This window comes from Prionailurus bengalensis, chromosome X (assembly GCF_016509475.1).
Source record: "Prionailurus bengalensis isolate Pbe53 chromosome X, Fcat_Pben_1.1_paternal_pri, whole genome shotgun sequence".
In the NCBI taxonomy this organism is placed as follows: domain Eukaryota; kingdom Metazoa; phylum Chordata; class Mammalia; order Carnivora; family Felidae; genus Prionailurus; species Prionailurus bengalensis.
In genome coordinates this window covers 112,133,528-112,155,233 of record NC_057361.1, presented here as the reverse complement: position 1 = coordinate 112,155,233, position 21,706 = coordinate 112,133,528, and the positions used below count along the sequence as shown (strand labels likewise).

Genomic DNA, 21,706 nt, shown 5'->3' with positions numbered 1-21,706 from the left:
CTTAAGAACTGTAGTTTTCACCCTGACCTGAGAATCTGACTTATTACCAGTGAGTCCTCATGTCAGGATGAATCTGGAGTGCTGCTCTTTTATAACGTTATAAGTAAAGTAGGAATATTTGATCAAACATGAATATATATTTAAGGCATAAAAATGATACTCTGAAAATATTTTAAAAACAGGGGCGTCAGGGTGGCTCAGTTGGTTAAGCATCCAACTCTTGGTTTTGGTTCAGGTCACAATCTCAAGGTTTGTGAGATCAAACTCCACATGGGGCTCTGCCCTGGGCACGGAGCCTGCTTGGGATTCTCTCTCTCCTCCCCTCCTCCCTCTGCCCCTCCCCCATTCATATTCTCTCTCTCTCTCTCTCTCTCTCTCTCTCTCTCAAAATAAATAAACTTAAAAAAATATTTTAGAAACATACTTCTACTTTCATTTATCCTTTTATTGACAATGTGAAAACTGGTGTATATGTACATAAACATACATATATATTTATAAACAAGCATATATTTATAATACATAAGAACAAGACAGGAGCGCCTGGATGGCTCAGTCGGTTGAGCATCCGACTCTTGATTTTGGATGTGAAAATTAATGTATATGTACATAAACATACATATATATTTATAAACAAGCATAAATTTAAAATATATAAGAACAAGACAGGAGCGCCTGGATGGCTCAGTCGGTTGAGCATCCGACTCTTGATTTTGGATGTGAAAATTAATGTATATGTACATAAACATACATATATATTTATAAACAAGCATAAATTTAAAATATATAAGAACAAGACAGGAGCGCCTGGATGGCTCAGTCGGTTGAGCATCCGACTCTTGATTTTGGATGTGAAAATTAATGTATATGTACATAAACATACATATATATTTATAAACAAGCATAAATTTAAAATATATGAGAACAAGACAGGAGCGCCTGGATGGCTCAGTCGGTTGAGCATTCAACTCTTGATTTCGGCTCAGGTCATGATCCCAGGGTCATGGGATTGAGCCCCGCATCGGGCTCTGGGCTGAGCGTGGAGCCTGCTTAAGAGTCTCTCTCTTTCTCCCTCTGCCCCTCTCCCCTGCTCACGTGTGCACTAAAATAAAATAAAAAAAAAAGAAGAAGACATACCAATGCTATGTTCAATACGGTCACCTCTTATTCTGCTATTTTTTTAAATGGGTTATAAGATAGATGATTTAAAAAACTAACAAGAAAAATAAGTCAAAATTCTAAAAGTATCCTGCTGCAGGTTAAATTGTGTGCACAAAAAGATAATGTTAAAGTCCTAACCCCCAGTATCTGTGAATGTGACCTTATATGGACAGAGGATCTTTGTCGATGTAATCAAGCTACGATGATGTCATAATGGATTAGCTTGGACCCTAAATCCAATGACTGGTGTCTTTATAAGAACCACATGAAAACACAGGGATACAGGGAGAAGCCCATATGATGACAGAGACAGAGACTGGAGTGATATGTCTGTAAGGCAAGGATTTTTGGCAACTGCCAGAAACTAGGAGAGAAATATTAACAAATTTTCCCTCAGAGCCCCCAGAAGGAAGATCTCTGTTGACACCTTGACCTTGGACCTTCAGCCTCCAGAACTATGAGATAATCTATTTTGACTGTTGAGGCTACTCAGTTTGTGGTACTTTGCTATGGCGGCCCTAGAAAACAAATACATGCCTTTTACTATGAAAACTGACATTATAATCCTTTGGCATGTTTAGGATGACAAAATAATAGTCTTACAATAATTAAAAAAAAATCAACCAGTCTGACAGGTATGAGGTGGTATCTCACTGTTGTTTTGATTTGTATCTCCCTGCCCAGCAATTGCACTACTAGGTGTTTACCCAAAGGACACACAAATACTGATGTACCCCGATGTTTATAGCATAGCAGCACTATCAACAATAAGCAAATTATGCGAAGAGCTAAAATGTCCATCAAGTGATGAACGGATAAAGAAGATGTGGCATATATATACAATGAAATATTACTCAGCCATAATAAGAATGAAATCTTGCCATTTGCAATGAACTAGATGGAGCTAGAATGTATTATGCTAAGTGAAATAAGTCAATCAGAAAAAGGACAAATACCATATGATTTCTTTCACTCATATGTGGAATTTAAGAAACAAAACAGATGGACATAAGGGAAAAAAAGAGCGAGAGAGGGAGAGAGGGAGAGACGGGGGCAGGGGGGCAGGCAAACCATAAGAGATGCTTAACTATAGAGAACAAACTCAGGGTTGATGGAGGGAGGTGGGTGGGGTGATGGGCATTAAGGAGGGCACTTGTGATGCGCACCGGGTGTCATATGTAACTGATGAATCATTAAATTCTACTCCTGAAACGAATATTGCACTCTGTTAGCTAACTAGAATTGAAATAAAAACTTGAAACAAACAAACAAAATAAATAAATAAAAATCAACCACAAAATCTCATCATGTGAAAGTGAGAACTACTTTGGTCTCAAAATCATTTAAGAAATGAAAAATCATTGGGGCGCCTCAGTGGCTCAGTCGGTTACGCGTCTGAATCTTTGTCTCAACTCAAGTCATGATCTCAGGGTTCATGGGATTGAGCCTCATGTCAGGCTCTGTGCTGACAGTGTGGAGTCTGCTTGGGATTCTCTCTCTCCCTCTGTCCCTTCCCTGCTCTCTTTCTCTCTCAGAATAAATAAACATTTAAAAAAATAAATGAAAATCATTTGAACAGATCCTCCTAATACCAAACCTTAAAAGGCAACAGATGGGAAAATTGACTACAAAGTCCTTGATTCTGAGCATATTATAGTAAGTGTGGCACCCTGGAGTACAACTAAATAAAAACTAACTGAACAGAGTTTAAAGGAATTGTCTGAGTTGAAAGAAGTGTATTGAGAATGTGCAGATTACCAAGATTTAATCATCAAAAGCTCCTTATACAACTGAGTAGTAGTCCCGCCCCCATTGTTCACTTTCTCCATCCTTGGTTTTTGTACTCCAAAGGTTTTGTATTTTGAAAGACTTTTTTTTTTTTTTGGCTAAAGTGTCAACCATACAGGAGGACACTATTGTCTGTCAATGATCTACAAATTCAGCAAGGAACATGACTGCCATCACACCTCATCTCATGAGGGCCCCTGTATCTGTTCACAATTGGTCCACCGAGGGTCAGGTAAGTATAGAAGCTGAGTAACGAGGGCGATATTGATAGTTCACTTGTCCTTGGCCAATTTGTAGAATCGTGTCTCAGTTTCCAGAGACCATCATGAACTCAGTCATCTCATAAGTATTCATTTACTCATAGGTTGACAGAATCTTCCCCCACATATGTAACCATTAATTCCACTGGGGCCACTGTCAAACAATTCTTGGTGTAACAGTCTTTTTCCTATGTGGGGCATACCTATATCAGATTTTCATCATTCTGATGACTTCTAATGACAAGGAAAAAGTTTTTATAAATATTTTAGATAACCATCCCTATTTTGTTAGCTGAGGAAATTTAAACTAATTCTCAACTTCATTTCATGAGGATACATTTATATTTTTCAAAATGCTAGTGCTATCCTTTATTACTTAAAGCACTTACTTTAGATTTTACATTTTTAACACATACTTTTTCTTATTCAGAAAACCCTTAAGACTTTTAAATACAAAATTGGGGTTTAAACAAACATTTATAGCCCTTAGGGAACAACTGGAGGCATATGATTCTTGCAGAAAAACCCTAACATATTAAGCCTTATTTAATCAAATGCATAATCATGATCATGAATAAAAAGTAATTCCTAGAAATGTAAAAGACCACCATTTATCAACATTGTCTTTTTTCCACACTTAATTAGAATATAAAATTGATCAGGGATAATCAGGTTAAGTACAAATTGAGTGAAGTCCCAATTACATATTATTTTCTTGCTATTCAATTAAATTTTTTTCATCTTGTTTCCCCTACCTATTCCTTCCAAACAAATTAAACATCCAAGGATTCATGTGCAAAATAGGCAATCCTTGCATCAGCATGTATAACTAGCTTAGTTTTAAAAATAAGTTTTTTTGGGGGGCACCTGGGTGGCTCAGTCGGTTGAGCATCCGACTTCGGCTCAGGACATGATCTCGCGGTCTGTGAGTTTGAGCCCCGTGTCAGTCTCTGTGCTGCCAGCTCAGAGCCTGGAGCCTGCTGTGGATTCTGTGTCTCCCTCTCTCTCTGCCCCTCCCCTGCTCATGCTCTGTCTCTCTCTCTCTCTCTCTCTCTCTCTCTCTCTCTGTCAAAAATAAATAAACATTTTAAAAAAATTAAAAATAAGCTTTTTAGGGGTGCCTGGATGGCTCAGTCGGTTAAGCATCTGACTTGATTTCAGCTCAGGTCATGATCATGACCCGCATGGAGCCCCAAATAGTGTTACATGCTGGCCCTCCCCAACACGTGTGTGCTCTCTCTAAATAAATAAACATTTTTTAAAAAGTTAAAAACTGCTTTAAGACAGGTGATTTTTCTAATTACTGAAAATATCATTAAGAACTAGCACAGGTATTCAGTACAGAATTTAAAAAATTATTTTACTTGTTGATTAACGGAACAATTCTATTTCATCAGAACTTAAAATTTTATTTATTCAGATAAATAAATAGAGTTCTGAATTATGTTTTTAAAAACTCAAGGTGCAGCATGTTTCTACACATTAGCAGCTTGAAAATGTATGATTGTATCTTCAATATAGTTCTTATTTGGAAAACATCTTTGAAAATATCACTACATTGCTTTTAAGGGCAAACACAGGAATTAGACATGCAAGTTCTGTAGATAAAGAGAATTTTAGGAAATTGAGAAAATAAGGTAATAGGAAATAGCCTAAGTTATATCTTGCAATTATTTTTTTAAGTTTATTTATTTATTTTGAGAGAGAAAGAGTGAGCACACGAGCAGGGGAGGGGCAAAGAGAGAGGAAGAGACGCAGAATCCCAAGCAGGCTCTGCACTGCCAGCACAGAGCCCAATGTGGGGCTTGAACTCACAAAATATGAGATCACTACCCGAGCGAAAGTCAGACGCTTAACCGACTGAGCCACCCAGGCACTCCTAAAACACACAATTCTGTTATTGCTCTAACGTGTGTGTGTGTGTGTGTGTGTGTGTGTGTGTGTGAGAGAGAGAGAGAAAGAGACAGAGAGAGAGAGAGAGAGAGAGAGAGAGAGAGAGAGAGAGAAGCAAATGTGTGTTTCTCCATTGGTGAGAAAGTCTTGGGATGGGTGAATCACTTAGCGGAAAGTTCGTCTACTACAATAAATGGAGAATGAGAATCAGAAGACGACACGGGAGTTTGTGACGGTGCTGATGCTAACTGGTGAGTTATAAGAAGATCCTGCGCTGCTACTGGTTCCGCCAAGAGTATTTGAAGATAGACCAGGGGAAGAAAATACCATTCACTGACAACAGAATTCAAAAGATCTCTGTGTACTCCGCTTTGTCTACAAACAAATACAAAATATGTGAAGCAAAGAACTGGCCCTAGTTACAAGAGCGATTTCATACGTTCAGCCTAACAAAGCACACAAAAATCCAAGGTAGAAAAGATGGGCAGAAGATAACTTTTTTCCAAGCTTGCATTTTTATGTATTTCTCTGATACCTCTTAATCAAATGCCAAAACCCCACTTCTAAAAATGTATCCAGCATATATTAGTGTCACACATAAACGTCAGGGAGAAGAACTAAGGGTAATAGCATCCATTTGGGATATTAGTTGGATGACTTCTAAAAATATTTAATAATAGACCAGACTTCTGAATATATACAATAGTAAAAACAGACTTAAAAACCAAGTGAAAAATGGCCAACGAATGTTTAAAAATTCATGTTAATACTCACCAAACATTCACATCAGACTGTTGGGTAGTATCGGGAGAAAGCATGTTGGTCGTGCCTTCGAAAAATCTCTTAGGCGGATCTTTAGCTATCATTTCACCTATGACGAGAAAAGCAGACCAAGGCAGAATATGTTTTATCTAGCATGCTTTTTGCTTTTAGTTGTAAACAATTATTATAAAATACATAAAAACACAGAAGAAACTTTTACTGCCCCATTACCCAGAGATAACCACTTTCCAGTAATTCCTAAATATGTGTGTATATACATGATTGTTTTTAAACAAAATTGGATTTGTATTGAATATAATACTGATACATCGTCTACTTTTTGTTTTTAATGAGTATAATTTTCTCATATTATTTACTAAATTCTACAACGTCATTTTATAGAGCTATGTAGTAAGGCTGTATCATAATTTAATCTCATTCCTTATTTTAAATGTTTAGGTTATTGCTGTCTGTATTTTGCTAAAAATATACAATGAACTAAATAGACCAATTCTTTTATAGCATGCAATGAACAAAATAAATATATTTTTAAAGAATAAGGAGAAGCACCTAATGTCAAAAAACTATACTGCTGTAATCTTAAGTCAAAGTAAATGGTAAAATCTGCACAGTGTTACATAATCGTGTGATAACCATGTCTGGATGAGAGAAAACTAATGTTCAAGCCCATAACTCGTAGAGTGAAATATATATGAATGATGAAACACTAAGGCCTCCTACTCATTAAAAAATATCTCTAGGAATAGGAGCGCCTGGCTGGCTCAGTCAGTAGAGCGTGCAACTCTTGGTTGTGAGTTCAAACTCCACGTTGGACCCAAAGTTTACTTAAAAATAAAATTAAATTAAAATTAAAAAATATACCCCTAGGAATAGAAATTCCACAGACCTTCCTTACGAGTATAATCATGGCTCATAAAACTCAAAAGAGGTCTGGGTATCCTGTCCCATGCCAGATTACAATTATACCATTACGGAGAAATTACTCACCTCTCCTTTGGAGTTTAAATTAAAAGCAAGACAAATCAAAACAAATTCATCATAGAAGAAAATGGAAATTTTCTTTGCTGAAACCATTATTACTTGTAAAATTCTCTTTACAGCTTTCTAATTTCTGCAGATTTCTCAGGATTCCCACTTGAAGCCTTATTTGCTCTTGCTTATTCCCAATGGAAGTAACTGCCTTCATATGCTTGGAGATTCTAACAGTGATCTCATACTCTCTTCCATTTTTTAGAGTTCTCATTGTTTTTCCTCCCTCACCCAGGACCTCTTTGGATTTCTTATGCCCTTTTCCCCCATATTTCATTAATAGGCTCCAAAGAGGACATCACTTATTGTTTCCCAAATGGATATTCATATTCTAAAATAGATAAATAAAATTAAATTTCCGTTTAATCTGTTACTATCTCTAAAATGCCAGATGAATTTTGACCAAACTTGTATAGGCTACCTTCAGACTATGGTCTGACTTAAAATATAGACCACGTAGTACATATAGAATTTGCTTTGGAGTTCTTACGGACACTTCAAAGAAGTGAGTGAGGCAGTCATCCTCCAGAGCAACTGAAAACCAGGTACAAGAGGCTTGTGTGAAACATGACACATCCACCAAGACACTGGACAGAAACCAAGTCTATTATGTCAAAATTGTATTATAAAAATATATATTTTTTTTAATATGGAAGCTTCACAAATTTGTGTGTCATCCTTGTGCAGGGGCCGTGCTAATCTTCTCTGTGTCGTTCCAATTTTAGTATATGTGCTACCAAAGCAAGCACTAAAAATAACTTTTTAAGTCAAATTCCGGGGCACCTGGGTGGCTCAGTTGGTTAAGTGTCTGGCTCTTGATTACGGCTCAGGTCACGATCTCACGGTTCAAGAGATCAAGCTCTGCGTCGGGCTCTGTGCTGACAGCGTGGAGCCTGCTTGGGATTCTCTCTCTCTCTCTCTCTCTCTCTCTCTCTCTCCCTCTCTCTCTACCCCTCCCCCACTTGTGCGTGCATGTGCACTCTCTCAAAATAAATAAATAAACCTAAAAATAAATAAATAAATCACAACTTCTAAGAAAATTCCAGGAATTTTCAATGTCATAAAAACATTTTATGCATAAGTGTCTTAAAAGGAGAATTATTTTAATTTAGTAAAACACTGTCTTTAAGTGTATTTTATTTATTTATGTACTTATTTATTTTAAAGATTTTATTTTTAAGTAATCTCTACACTCAATGTTGGGCTCGAACTCACAACCCTAAGATCAAAAGTCACACACTCCACTGAGCCAGCCAGGTGCCCCTAAGCATATTTTATCTGAAATACTGAAATGACCCCAACTTCCTAACAACTCCTAAACTATTAATATATTTAAACGCTTTCTCAACACTAGCCCCCAACTTCACAGCACAGACAAAATACTCCAAAGCTAGGTCATTGATCCGTCATCATAAAACGATGTGCTTAGTTTGAAAGAGTGTTTTCCAGAACTGATCTTGTCTTAGTCCTAGAATACAGGAAGTACACAGTTAGTTAGATGTGTTGTTAGGGCAACTGCCATTAATTTATCCAAAAATACATGGAAGACTGAAGTACATTTCAATTTCTTTCTCTATAGTTTGCTCTCCTTTCCCTTCCCCTTCTCCTTCTTTTCTTCCCCCCTCCCTCCTCTTTTTCTTCTTTTCCTTCTTCTTTCCTATCTTCTTTTTAAAGCTACTTTTTTAAAGTTTATTTTACTTATTTTGAGAGAGAGAGGAAGAGAGAGAGAGAGCAAGCACAGGAGGGGCAGAGAGAGAGAGAGAGGGAGAGAGAGAGAGAATCCCAAGCGGGTTCCGTGCTGTCAGCGCAGAGCCCAATACAGGACTCAAACTCACGAACCGTGAGATCATGACCTGAGTGTAAATCAAGAGTCGGAAACTTAATCTACTGAGCCACCCAGGCGCCCCTCTTCTTTCCTATCTTAATGGAATTTTCACGAATACACATTTTAAACTTTTAACCTTCTTTCCTATTTATCCATTTTCCCTCCTTATTATGGTTAAACTTTGTATTAACTTTAAAACTCAGTAGTGGTATTAACGAAAAAGGAAGAATAACCTAGCTTAGTGAGGCAGGATTGAGAAATGGGATCCAGGGCTGTGGGAGTTAAAAAAAAAAAAAACACTACTGTTTTTTCCACTGTCTTTTTATTACTGAGTAGGTGGGTATTTTTCATTAATTTCATTAATTTCCAAAATTAATCCCCATAAAGAAGTGAACCGTCAAAGAACACACACCTTAGCATATATTTTAAGTGTAGAAAGTGGGTCTGATTTGTGTCAACTTACTCATACGATGTCAACAAGTAGGTGTGGCGGCAGGCGGGGCGGCAGGGCAGGGGTCGAGATTTAGCCGAATACTAGATGACTGATTCATTCTATCTGTTCATTCACTCATTCCCCACTTTGTTTTCACAAGTAGTTAAGGCAGCTAGCCTGGTGAATTATACTTATATAATGAAAATCCTAAGAGTTGACTAAGCTGGAATTAAATTTCTCAATTCACATTTATATGGCAGTTTATGGCTTTTTAAAAAAATTTTTTTTAAGATTTTATTTTTGAGCAATCTCTACACCCAGTGTGGGGCCTGTATTCACAACCCTGAGATCTAGTCGCATTCTCCACCGACTGAGCCAGCCGGGCACCCCAGCACTTTATAGCTTTTAAAATCGTCTTTATGTAGTTTGAGTAAAATGAAAGGCCTCTAGTAACTTCTCAAATATATTTTAAATAAATCCTTTAAAATGAAATTTTTATAGCACTTGATTTTATATAATACTTTATAAAAATAATTCAAAGTTATATTTATTTTTGCTAGTAGATAAAAGTACCTTTTCTTTTTAATGATCCAAAGATACTTGGTCTAATAGTGTTGGTGGGGCTTTGATTTCTTCTTCTAAAATAAAATTATCACAATCATTACCAGAAAAAAATTTGAACAAAATCAGCTATGACTATTTCATTAGAATAGATCTAAGGACATACACTAAAAAAGGACTATGTAGTATCACATCATTTTATTGCTTTTCTCTAAATCTGGGTTAAAAACAGGAATGCCTCAGGATAGCAAACTGTCTTACAGTTTAGAAGGATTCAGGATTTTTTGAAATTATGGGGGGAAAAAGCTAGAAAGACCTACTGTTCTGGTTGTGACTTGCCTTGAATCAAGGTGAGAATCATCGGTAAATGAGCAGGTGCAGCTGTTTACAGCTCAAGAATTAGCTTTGATCCTTATCAACAAGCTTGGAGAGGAAGACTATGTTCAAACAGGGTTAATGAATAACTGATTCTTCATACATTCACATGTTCTCACATGTCCTTAACTCACTTGATTCTTTTCAATATACAAAATGGTAAACCAAAACAATGACATCTTAATTTAGCAAAACACACATTACTTCTGTGGTTGTCATAGAACCTGGAGCTATAATTTCTTGTAAGTTTCTAAAATTCTTATTTTATAAGCACTTTGGTATTTTCATACAACATGAACTTACATTGGAAATTGTTGCGTAGGACTGGGACTAGGACTTGGAGACAGAGCGGTGTAATTCACATAAGTTTGTAACGATGGAGAAAAATATTGCTAAAACCAAATTAGAACAGAGGGTTTAAAACCACCACTCTTCTCAGAAAGCAGATCAGTGGTTTCCTAGTGGGGGCAGGGGGTGGGGGAGAGAAGGCAATGGACTACAAAAGATCACGAGGACATTGTCTAGAGCGTGGGAACGGTTCTACATCCGGGTTATGGTTAGGGCTACAGGGTTATACACAAGTACCAAAGTTAATGAAGTCACATACTTCAAAGTTGGCGACTTTTGTTATATGTTAATAATAGTTCAAGAAATGAAAAGGAAGGGAAAACTGTCGTTTAGGATCAGATGTGCTATAGCAAAATATATCCCCCCCCAAAGTTTGGGTGGTGAAACGTTAATATCTCATAGGTATTTCAAGGGACACAGATTCTTAGGCTCTCCTTTCTTACCTTCCCAATCCCCCTGGTGGGAGAAGGTGCTGGGGGTACTGGAATTAAACCAATGCACTTTGAAGATGGTTTCTCTAAATCACTGGCACTCTGTGTAGGCAGAAAGCAGTGTACAATTGGAGCACCAATTGCTTCCCTATCAAACACTTAAGGAGATAGCTGCTGCATGGGGAAGGGAACCCTTACTGAATCAGTGAGTGCACCACGGTGAGGAGCTCACATCATCCTAAAACAAGCAGGGAACCCACGATTCACCTCAATAAGCCAAGGCACCCTTTCCCCTTTTAGAAAAAAGAGTCACATGGCAAGTCGAGGGGCTTCCCTAGTGTCCCCAAAGATGTAGAACGTGAATACGTGATATTGAGCCATACTTACTAGTATATACACAAATCCTAAATTAAAAATTTTCTCTTCTGGTTTGACCTGTACCTTGTTTTTGAAGACTACAATACCATTTCCAGGAAACAATCAAAAAGGATTTGGTTAGAACTAAGATACAAATGAGGCAGCAACGATAACTACAGCTATAAAAAATGTTGATAGATTTTATATAGATAGAATCAGTATTGCATAATTCGGGGCTTTGAAATGTGCTCTTTTGTTTTCCGAGACGCAGGTAAAGTTACGTGTTCCCTTACACATCCTAACACATTCACAGATTCACTCCCTCGTGCCAACACCTGAAGTAATTAGAAGTGGGTCAGTTAAGGGAATGCAGCAGCATCCATAAATTGTGTTGGCCCCAAACATAAAAAGGGGCAGACTCCAGAGGCTATCTACTCATTCTTTAGGACCCACTCCCAAACCAGGGATAGATGCCCGTCTAAGGCACTCAGGGCTCAAAGGAAAATAAGATGCCACTGTTTCTGCTGATGACCCATTTTCTAATCTAATCATTCCCAAATCTGGAAACAGACATCTAACCAGAATCTCTCCTACTCAAATTTCAGCTCAATTCCTGTTCTATCATTATCTGAGATGTCCATGGAAAAGAAGCCTAAACATCACTCAACTTCTACAACTAAGTAAGACCATAATGTGTACAGAGACATGGAAAAATGTTACCAGGGGATGTAATGAAATTCCAAATATGTTCAAATTAAAGGTTGCATGTTAAAATGTTAGTGTGAGTATATACGTTACAGGAATAAAAATGCAGTATTTATCCAAGAAACCCACTGTCTGTGGTTTAAGACTCTAATATGTAGTTAATCAATTATGTAGAAAGGAGTGAAATCATTTATTGTTTTGTCATGTGAGCAATTTGACCAGCAGAACTGAACTCTTCTTAGACTTACTAGGACAGAGGAAGCTGGTCCAAAACAACGATGGTTTTGTATCAGACAACTATTTACTGTGAACCCCACTTTCAAATGATGTCAGTTATTTTTACAAGTAAGTCATAAACTGTTTCTTAAGAGCGATCAAAAATGATTTATGCAGCATATAAATTTCAGTTTCAAACGAGAGCTTGGATTTCTAGAAATTACAGCAGAAGTAGGTATTGCCAACACCGAAAATCAGTAAAACTTTCAATAAAAGTGAAATGTTAATACCATACCAGTTTCAAGCTTTCTTCCCAAGACTGACTTATCTGTTTTGCAGTTTGTACCTCCCTACAAAAGAAGAGATATCAGTACTGCAGTTTGCCTAACCAAAAGAAAAGACATAACTGAATAGAGAAATGATCAGAATAGTAATTCAAAGCACACGACTCACCATTCATGCATTGCTTCTCTATTTACTAAATCCATGCCTTCTTCCTGAAAGGCAGAACATGAGAATAAATGAATACCCGTTCCTATGGTTTTACAAAATTGTTTCATTTGGTTGTACCTTTATCATTATTCACTGGGCTCTAGAAGAGCCAGAGTGTAAACAAATCTCTAAACACATGTCTAGTTCTCTACTTTTCATTATTGAACCTACTACACCAAAGATCTATTACTAATGCATTGCAGTACATCAGATATGCAGAAACTTCTTAGATGAAACACTTTGTACCTTTCCTCATACAAAAGAGAAAATGTCAAACATTTATTGTTATACTATTTTTCCTACGATTCATACTATGATACTCACAAATATTACTCATAGTCCAAAGCAAACTAAATGTCTATCAGTATGGGTTTGTTTAAGTAAATGATGGTGCAAACATGGATTTAAATCTAGTCGTTGACATTGAGAAACATGTATTACATATCAAGTAGGAAAAATCCTCACATGCTATTTATGTAAAATTATAAACAAGAGGTGTTCAGAAGGATATTCACCAAAAAGTTCACAGTACTTATCAATGAGTAGTGCGGTTTAGGGTAATTTGTTCTTTCTTTCTTTGTACTTTACCATAGTGTTTGACCTTTTTTATAAATGCAAGTATAATTTCTCACATAGTTATTTTTATTTTTTTTAATTTGTTTTAATGTTTTATTTATTTTTGAAACACAGAGAGACAGAGCACGAGCGGGGGAGGGGCAGAGAGAGAGAGAGGGAGGGGGGACACAGAATCGGAAGCAGGCTCCAGGCTCTGAGCTGTCAGCACAGAACCCGACGTGGGGTTCAAACTCACAAACTGTGAGATCACGACCTGAGCTGAAGCTGGACGCTTAACCGACCGAGGCACCCAGGTGCCCTCACATAAATATTTTTAAAAATAATCCACATATGGAAAGATACTGTGTTCATGAGTTAGAAAACTTAATATTGTTAAGATGGCAATACTATCCAAAGTGATCTACAGATGCAATGCAACCCCTGTCAAGATCCCAGTGGCATTTTTTTGTTTTGCAGAAATACAAACACCCAACCTAAAATTCACATGGAATCTCAAGAGGCTCTGAATCACCAGAACAATCTTGAAAAAGAAGACTAAACGTGGAGGATTCACATTTCCTGATTTCAAAACTTACTACAAAGCTATAGTAATCAGAACAGTGTGGTACTAGCATAAGGGCATATAGACCAAAGGAACAGAATAGAGAGCTCAGAAATGAACACTCAGATACATGTTGATTTTTGACGAGGGTGCCAAACCATTCAATGAGGAAAGGACAGTCTTTTCAACAAATGGTGCTGAGAAAACTGAACACCCACATGCAAAAGAATGAAGTTGAAACCTTTCCTTATACCATATATAAAAATTAACTTGAAATGGATGAAACACCTAAACGTAAGACCTAAAACTATAAAACTCTTACATGAAAACATAGGGCAAAAGCCTTATGAATTGGATTTGATAATGATTTCACAGATGTAACACCAAAAGCACAGGTAACAAAAGAAAAAAACAGACTTCGTAAAAATTTAAAACTTTTGTGCAACAAAAGACACGATCAAGAGAGTGAAAAGAAGCACAGAATTGGAAGAGATATTTGCAAATCTTACATTTGATAAGGGATTAATATCCAGAACATATAAAGAACACTTACAACTCAACAACAACAACAACAACAACAACAACAAAACAAACAACAAATTAAAATATGGGCAAAGGACTTGAACAGGTATTTTTTCAAAGATATACAAATGGTCAATAAGCGGGGCACCTGAGTGGCTCAGTTGGTTGAGCCTCTGACTTCGGCTCAGGTCATGATCTCAAGCTTATTGAGTTTGAGCCTCACATCAGGCTCCGTGCTGACGGCTAGGAGCCTAGAGCCCGCTTCCGATTCTGTGTCTCCCTCTCTCTCTGCCCTGCCCCCACTCATGCTCTGTCTCTCTCTCTCTCTCTGTCAAAAATAAATAAACATTACAAAATTAAAACAAATGGTCAATAAGCATGTGAAAAATGTTCAACATTTGTCATTAGGGAAATGCAATTCAAAACTGCAAAGAGCTAGTACTTCACACTCATTAGGATAGTATTTGTTTATTTGAGAGTGAGAGAACATGAGCGGGGGGGGGGGGGGAAGGGACAGAGGGAAGGAAGGGGAGAGAGAGAGACAGAGAGAGGGAGAATAAGAGAGAGAATCTTAAGCAGACTCCATGCCTAGTATGGAGCCCAATGTGGGGCTTGATCCCACAACCTTGGGATCATGACCTGAGCTGAAATTTAGAGGTGGATGCTCAACCAACTGAGCCACCCAGGTGCCCCAGAATAGCTGTTATTTAAAAATGTGGAAAATAACAAGTGTTGGTAAAAATGTGGAGAAATTAGAGCTTTTAGACATTGCTGGTGGGAATGTAAAATGGTGCAGACTCTGTAGGAGACAATTTGACAGTTTCTCAAAAAGTTAAACATTGACTTACCATATTATCCAACAATCCCACTCCTATGTATATACGCAAAAGTATTGAAAACAGGAACTCAAACAGAGACTTCTACACCAAAGTTCATAGCAGCACTATTTATAATAACCAAAAGTTGGAAACAACCCGGTGTCCACCACCAGATGAATGGATTAAAAAATGTGATATAAACACAATTCTATACAAAGGAATGAAGTTCTGACACATGCTACATATAACATGGTTGAATACTGCAAACATTATGTTAAGTGATATAAACACAAAAGAACGAATATTTTGTGGTTCCACTTATATATGGTACCTAGAATAGTCAAACCTTCATAGAAATAGAAAGTAGAATAGAGGTTACAGGAGAAGGAGGTTAAGTAGGAAGTTACTGCTGAACGGGCATGGAGTTTCTGTCTGGCAGGATGAAAAATTCTGGAAATGAAAAGTGATGATGATTGTCCAACACTGTGAAAGTACTTAATGCCACTGAATTGTACTCTTAAAAATGGTTAAAATGGCTTTAAAAAAAATCCTACAGTCCAAATTCACCCTGGTATTCTTTTTTTAAAAATTTTTTTTTCAACATTTATTTATTTTTGGGACAGAGAGAGACAGAGCATGAACGGGGGAGGGGCAGAGAGAGAGGGAGACACAGAATCAGAAACAGGTTCCAGGCTCTGAGCCATCAGCCCAGAGCCCGACGTGGGGCTCGAACTCCCGGACCGCGAGATCGTGACCCGGCTGAAGTCGGACGCTCAACCGACTGCGCCACCCAGGCGCCCCACCCTGGTATTCTTAAAAACATATTTTACACATAATAAAGTACCTAGGACACAGTTGGGCAAATATGGTGCTAAATATGATGGGGAACATGAAATAAGCAGATGAGCTTTCCCGAAAATGACCTAGAATCATATTTGAGAGACAAATTTTATATACATCAGGTTGGTGCTCTCCAAAGTAAGCATGATCATAGCCCAGGAAGTATACATGGTGATTCACAGAGAAGCAAAAAAAAAAAAAAAAAAAAAAAAAAAAAAAAATTCAATTTACACATTTTAAATCTAAGATGGTAAGAAATGATGGTTTGCTAATATTAGATATACAGACTGACACAGGTGCTCTCACTCAGCCCATGGAGACCAAAGATCTTGCAAAAGAACAGCATTTGGGGGGAGGCTAGTTGTAATGAGTTGCAAGTTAGGTGGCCACATGGATATATTATCTAGTTTTAATTAAACCGAGTTCCACAAAATGGACAAGTATCTTAACAAGATTTCTATAAAGAAATGTCGGACAGAAGATTCATAATACAAGTCTAAGCAAGTGACAGGGAGGTGACAAAGGTGGCACTTGTGCTACTCCTAGCCCAGCACATCACCTTCCACCTTCTTGTGAAAACACAATGCTGAACTAGTCTCTGTCAAGGAGCTGGCTAAAATAATTTGAGGTCATGAACACTACTAGAAATATGGACCCACATTCCCTCTCAATAATGACTCGTAATTAATACAATACATTTTAAAATGTCCTAAAAACATCATTTCGTCTTTATCTCATCCTTTCTGTATTTGTGTTGCTCATATATTCTATGACTCACGTTACATACCAGCTTGGAAGTACATATCCATAATGTAAATACAGTTTACATGTACTGGAAGGATGTGCTAAAACATTTTGCACTGATGCAGTGTATGATCAAAAGAGCTTAAATATTACCGTCTATATAAACAATACACGTTATGGGTAGTCTGGAATAGAAGAGTGGCGTGAGTTGTGTGAATGAAAATTTGACCTAGGCCCTGAAAGTGGTTTAAAATCTGGACAAGCAGAGGGTGGAGGGGAAGGTATTCCAAGCAGAAGGAAGCATGTGAACAAAAGCTTAGAGGAGGGAACGAACATGGCAGGTCTGAGGGTAGTGAGACCGGCTTGACTGAAACAGTTTGTACTGAGAAGCGATGAGGCTAAAACTGGAGAGGTAAAACAGGGCCAGATTTCTAGGATCGTAAATAATTGAAGGGTTGGGACTTAAAGAGTTTGCACAGAACACCATAGTTGTTAGGACCACAGGCTTTGGAGCCAAACAGAACTGGGTCGAACCTGGGCTCTGTAACTTTTTACCTGTCAATCCTAGGCAAGTGAATTAACCTCAGCCTCAGTCTCTTCATTCCTATGAAGATGATGATACAAACTGAGGATAACAAAGTGGTTGTACAGTTCTTATCACAGCGCCTGGCAACCTATGTGAGTAAGTGCTCGCTACAACCTAGCTATACTTACTCTTACTCTTATTCAGTAGGTAATGGGAAGGCATTATAACTTTCTGCACAGGGCAGAAAAAGGTGAAAATGATGTCTCAGAGAAGTGATCTTGCTGTTGGTTGTGGAAGTCGGATTAAACTGACAGAGATAGGAAATCTCTTAGAATATTTCTACAGTACTCTGGATGGACCCAAGGGACAGAAGGAAGTGGGAACAGAGAGGATGTTGTCAAGGAAGAATTAATAGGATTAGATGCCTAATTAGATACAGTAGAAAAATAAGGAAGAACTGAAGGTGAACCTAGAGCTTTGAGTTCTTTTGATGTCATTATGGAAAGTGAGGGAAATTGGGAAAGGAAGTTTAAGAAGTTAGTCTTTAAAAACAATGGAGTAACAGTAAACCTTTTCAACAAAATGTAAAGTTAGTATAGTCCTTCCACCTAATACTGATGTAGACGTTTTCCTGTAGTGAGAAGCTCAAAACACTCTGTAATTTACTCAACGACCAAAAGCAATTTTTCCCGAAGTAGGACAGGATTTTGCTCACTGTTCCGTTGGAAGTTGGAGCATTACCCAACATCAGCTATTTTGAAGGTTGTTAGCAAAAGCAGGTTGACTCTTTTATCATTTATATCTTGCCTGTTTCCAAAATGGATATGAGATGCTTATAATGAAGTATGATTGTTAAAATAAGGATAAAAAGTCAAGAGGGGTACCTGGGTGGCTCAGTTGGTTGAGCGTCCGACTTTGGTTCAGGTCACGATCTCACGGTTCGTGAGTTCGAGCCCCACATCGGGCTGGCTGCTGTCAGCCTGTCAGCGCAGAGCCCGCTTCAGATCCTCTGTCCCCTTCTCTCTGCCCCTCCCCTGCTTGCGCTCTCCCGAAAGTAAATAAATACTAAAAAAACAAATCAAGAGCCACATTATCTCTGAGGGACAAACAGCGCTGTCTGCTAGAAACCCAGGTTAAGGAGAGTTGTTGCACTTGAGCACTGAACTTAGCTTTCAGCTTTTTAGGATCCAAGGTAAAAATGGAAATGGTGAGCTACCCACTGTGCTCTCTGAAGGTGAGTATGCCTGAAAGATTTTGGTTGCCCGGTGTCGGCACAGGGCTTAACAAATGCTTGCTGAAAGAATGAACAATTTGTGAGTTAAGGTCAAATTAAATTTCCTTTAAAACAAGTTAGGCTATTCCCTTAAAGAACATCTCTTCATAAAAAAGACCAGGTACTTGGTAGGTTCCAAGGAAGACCGAAAAACACAGAACAGAAATCTAATGCCGTTGCTTTCCTAGACTAGAAGTGGTAGCAAAGTCCCTAAGACAAAGTAACTGTGAAACTGTGATAACTGATATTGTCCCTGTTAAAATCATGCCCTCTACTCCAGCTGGCACAATGTTTTAAATGGCTGCATTTCATAAAGTTCCCTTACATTTGTGTCTAAACCCAGTTTAATTTATCCAAACCAGTTGAGATAAAACAAAGACTATAATACATGGTGCTAAAGTTTACATCTGTGAAGATATAAATAGGAGAGATGCTAGAAATGCAGAGGTAGTGTGCAAGTAGGTAATTAAACTGATGCTACTTAAGGTACTGCAGAAAAAGTCAAGTTCTTACTAGGTATCAATGATTTTATATCCTATTTGACAAGTCAGGAAATAAATGTAAAATTATAGAACCATATACCATGAACAAACTGTTATGGGTGGAATAGTGTCCCCCTAAAATCCATATGTCGAAGTCCTAACCCCCAGTGCCTCAGAATGTGACTTTATTTGGAGATAGAGCATTTGCAGAAGTAATCAAGTTAGAACCAGGTTACGAGGGTGGGCCGTAATCCAATATGTCCTTATAAAAAGGAGAAATTTGGAAACAGACAAATGTGTAGGGAAAACACCATGTGAACATGAAGATGGCTATTTATAGGTCAATGAGAGAGGCTTGGAACAGATCCTTCTCTCACAGCCCTCAGAAGAAGCCAATCCTGCCAACACCTTGATCTCAGACTTGTAGCCTCCAGAGTGGTGAGAAAATACACTTCTGTTTGGTGAGCCCCCCCGTGTGTGGTACTTTGTTGTGGCAACCTTAGAAAACGAATACACAAACTATCTCAGCAGCGCGGTTACTTATGTTTAGGGCTTTGGTATAGGGAACTAAAAGCCGAGTGCTTCCAAACCTCTTGAAACATAAACTCAATTGGTATTAGGAAAGGAAAAATTACATGAAAAGAATAGTTCCTAGGGGCGTCTGGGTGGCTCAGTCAGTTAACTGTCCAACTTTGGCTCAGGTCATGATCTCGCAGTCTGTGACTTTGAGCCCCGCGTCTGGCTCTGTGCTGACAGCTTGGAGCCTGGAGCCTGCTTCGGATTCTGTGTCTCCCTCTCTCTCTGCCCTTCCCCTGCTCACGCTGTGTGTGTGTGTGTGTGTGTGTGTGTGTGTGTGTGTGTCTGTGTTTTTCTCTCAAAAATAAAAATTAAAAAAAAATTTAAGAAAATTAACTTCCATGGTAATCATCTCACAATACATAAATCAAATCATTACTGTACATCTTATACTTATACTGTATACTTATACTGTACATCTTATACAACCTCATATGTAAATTACATCTCAATAAAACTGGGGGGTGGACAGAAAATTAACTTCCAGCTTCATTTTCTCACGCTCTCTAATACCTAGAAAACAGCTAACAACCCCTGTAGAGAAAAAATTACCCATTAGCCGCCTACTAGGAAAGGGGCAACTTAAACCACACATCTACTTAAATGTTGACCCAGGACCTAATATTGACTTGGTATGTGTGCTTATTTTTTTTTTTAAACGTTTATTTATTTTTGAGACAGAGAGAGACAGAGCATGAATGGGGGAGGGTCAGAGAGAGGGAGACGCAGAATCTGAAACAGGCTCCAGGCTCCGAGCTGTCAGCACAGAGCCCGACGCGGGGCTTGAACTCACAGACCGTGAGATCATGACCTGAGCCGAAGTTGGACGCTCAACCAACTGAGCCACTCAGGCACCCCAAGTATGTGTGCTTATTTAAAAGTAAAAGAAAATTTATTCAAATCAGTTTATAGGAAATACAGGAAATAAAAGAACATATTAAACAACATCACACAGAAGCAGAATCAGAATGTAGGGTAGTCTACATGACAAATGGCCTGGTTTCTTCAAAAAATAAGTGGCATGAAATAAGAACAGGAGGAAAGGCTATTTTAAATAAAAGAGATCTGAGAGATCATAGTTGGAACATGTTTGGATCAGCAGAAAAGATACTTTGGGGAATAATGAAATTTCAACATAGACTGGTTATTAGATGACAATACAGAATAACTTAATTTTGCTAGATGTAATGATGGCATTGTGATTATGCAGGAAAAAAGTCCTTCTCAGAGATTCATACTGAGTGTTTATGGGTAAAAAGATATCAAGATTTACCTTCAAGCATCCTCCTTCCCAAAAGGTTAATAAGATCAATAGCTAAAAAGAAGCCATAGTTAAAGCATACACATAAAGAAATATGCAATTTAAGATATGTGTAAGGGGGTGGCTGGGTGGCTCAGTTGGTCGAGTGTCCGACTCTTGCCTTTGGCTCAGGTTATGATCTCACAGTGTGTGAGATTGAGACCCGCATCAGGCTTTGCACTGACAGTGTGGAGCCTGCTTGAGATTCTGTCTCTTCCTCTTCCTCTGCCTCTCCCTCGCTCATGTTCTCCCTCCCCACTCAAATATTTTTAAAAAATATTTTAAAAATTAAAAAAAAGATACCAGACCATTAAGTTGCTGAAAATAAGTCTTAATTTTCCATTCAATCAGTACCCAGATTGAAGTATTTCTGTTTTCCCATTTAATTTACTTTCTACTTGTGTTTCATTTTAAATGTTTATATAATGTATATTCTGTCACTATGGAAACAGAGTGCCTTATGATTTATATTACAAACCAATTAAATTAATCTTGAGTTCAAGCTTCATAATCAAATAGCAACATGTAATCAATTTCTAAATATTGGTCTCATTTAGAGGAAGCAACAAAGCAAATTGCACAGATAAACCAGAGGTCATCTCACCTACTAGTTTTAGGCTCTTTTGAATTTCTAAAATAGCTCCATACTCACAAAGACAAAGAATGTTTTATCTACTAAAAAGTAAAAGAATCTTTTTACCATACTATTTTGCTACTGGATGATAAACTGGACCTTAGGGAAGTCATGGCGTGAGAGGGCGAGAGGGAAAGGAAGCAGAAGTTGGAATCCTAAACACCAGGCTCATGAGATATTTTGGCTTTTTTGCCACTGAAATAGGGAAAGGGTAGCT

At 37.9% G+C, this 21,706-nt stretch overlaps 1 protein-coding gene and 1 non-coding gene across 5 annotated transcripts in view; both read right to left on the bottom strand.

Annotated features, from left to right (window-relative positions):
• LOC122477833 (P2R1A-PPP2R2A-interacting phosphatase regulator 1-like) overlaps nucleotides 1-21,706 on the bottom strand; it is a 102,400-nt gene that overhangs the window by 58,459 nt on the left and 22,235 nt on the right. Inside the window, exons 6-12 of one of the 4 annotated variants that reach the window (XM_043571253.1) lie at nucleotides 12,619-12,662; nucleotides 12,461-12,515; nucleotides 10,900-10,989; nucleotides 10,412-10,500; nucleotides 9,746-9,810; nucleotides 5,877-5,973; nucleotides 4,932-5,477 (exon numbers count right to left, since the gene is read on the bottom strand). In XM_043571253.1, the coding sequence (XP_043427188.1) occupies nucleotide 5,477; nucleotides 5,877-5,973; nucleotides 9,746-9,810; nucleotides 10,412-10,500; nucleotides 10,900-10,989; nucleotides 12,461-12,515; nucleotides 12,619-12,662 (441 nt within the window). In that variant the 3' untranslated portion in view covers nucleotides 4,932-5,476. Of the gene's footprint in view, nucleotides 1-1,084; nucleotides 1,103-4,931; nucleotides 5,478-5,876; nucleotides 5,974-9,745; nucleotides 10,171-10,411; nucleotides 10,501-10,899; nucleotides 10,990-12,460; nucleotides 12,516-12,618; nucleotides 12,663-21,706 lie in introns of those variants that run through there. The other 3 variants (XM_043571251.1, XR_006295769.1, XM_043571254.1) reach the window with 3 other exon arrangements.
• Nucleotides 7,557-7,663, bottom strand: LOC122478058. Its single transcript, XR_006295825.1, has one exon. It is a non-coding gene; the product is annotated as a U6 spliceosomal RNA (small nuclear RNA).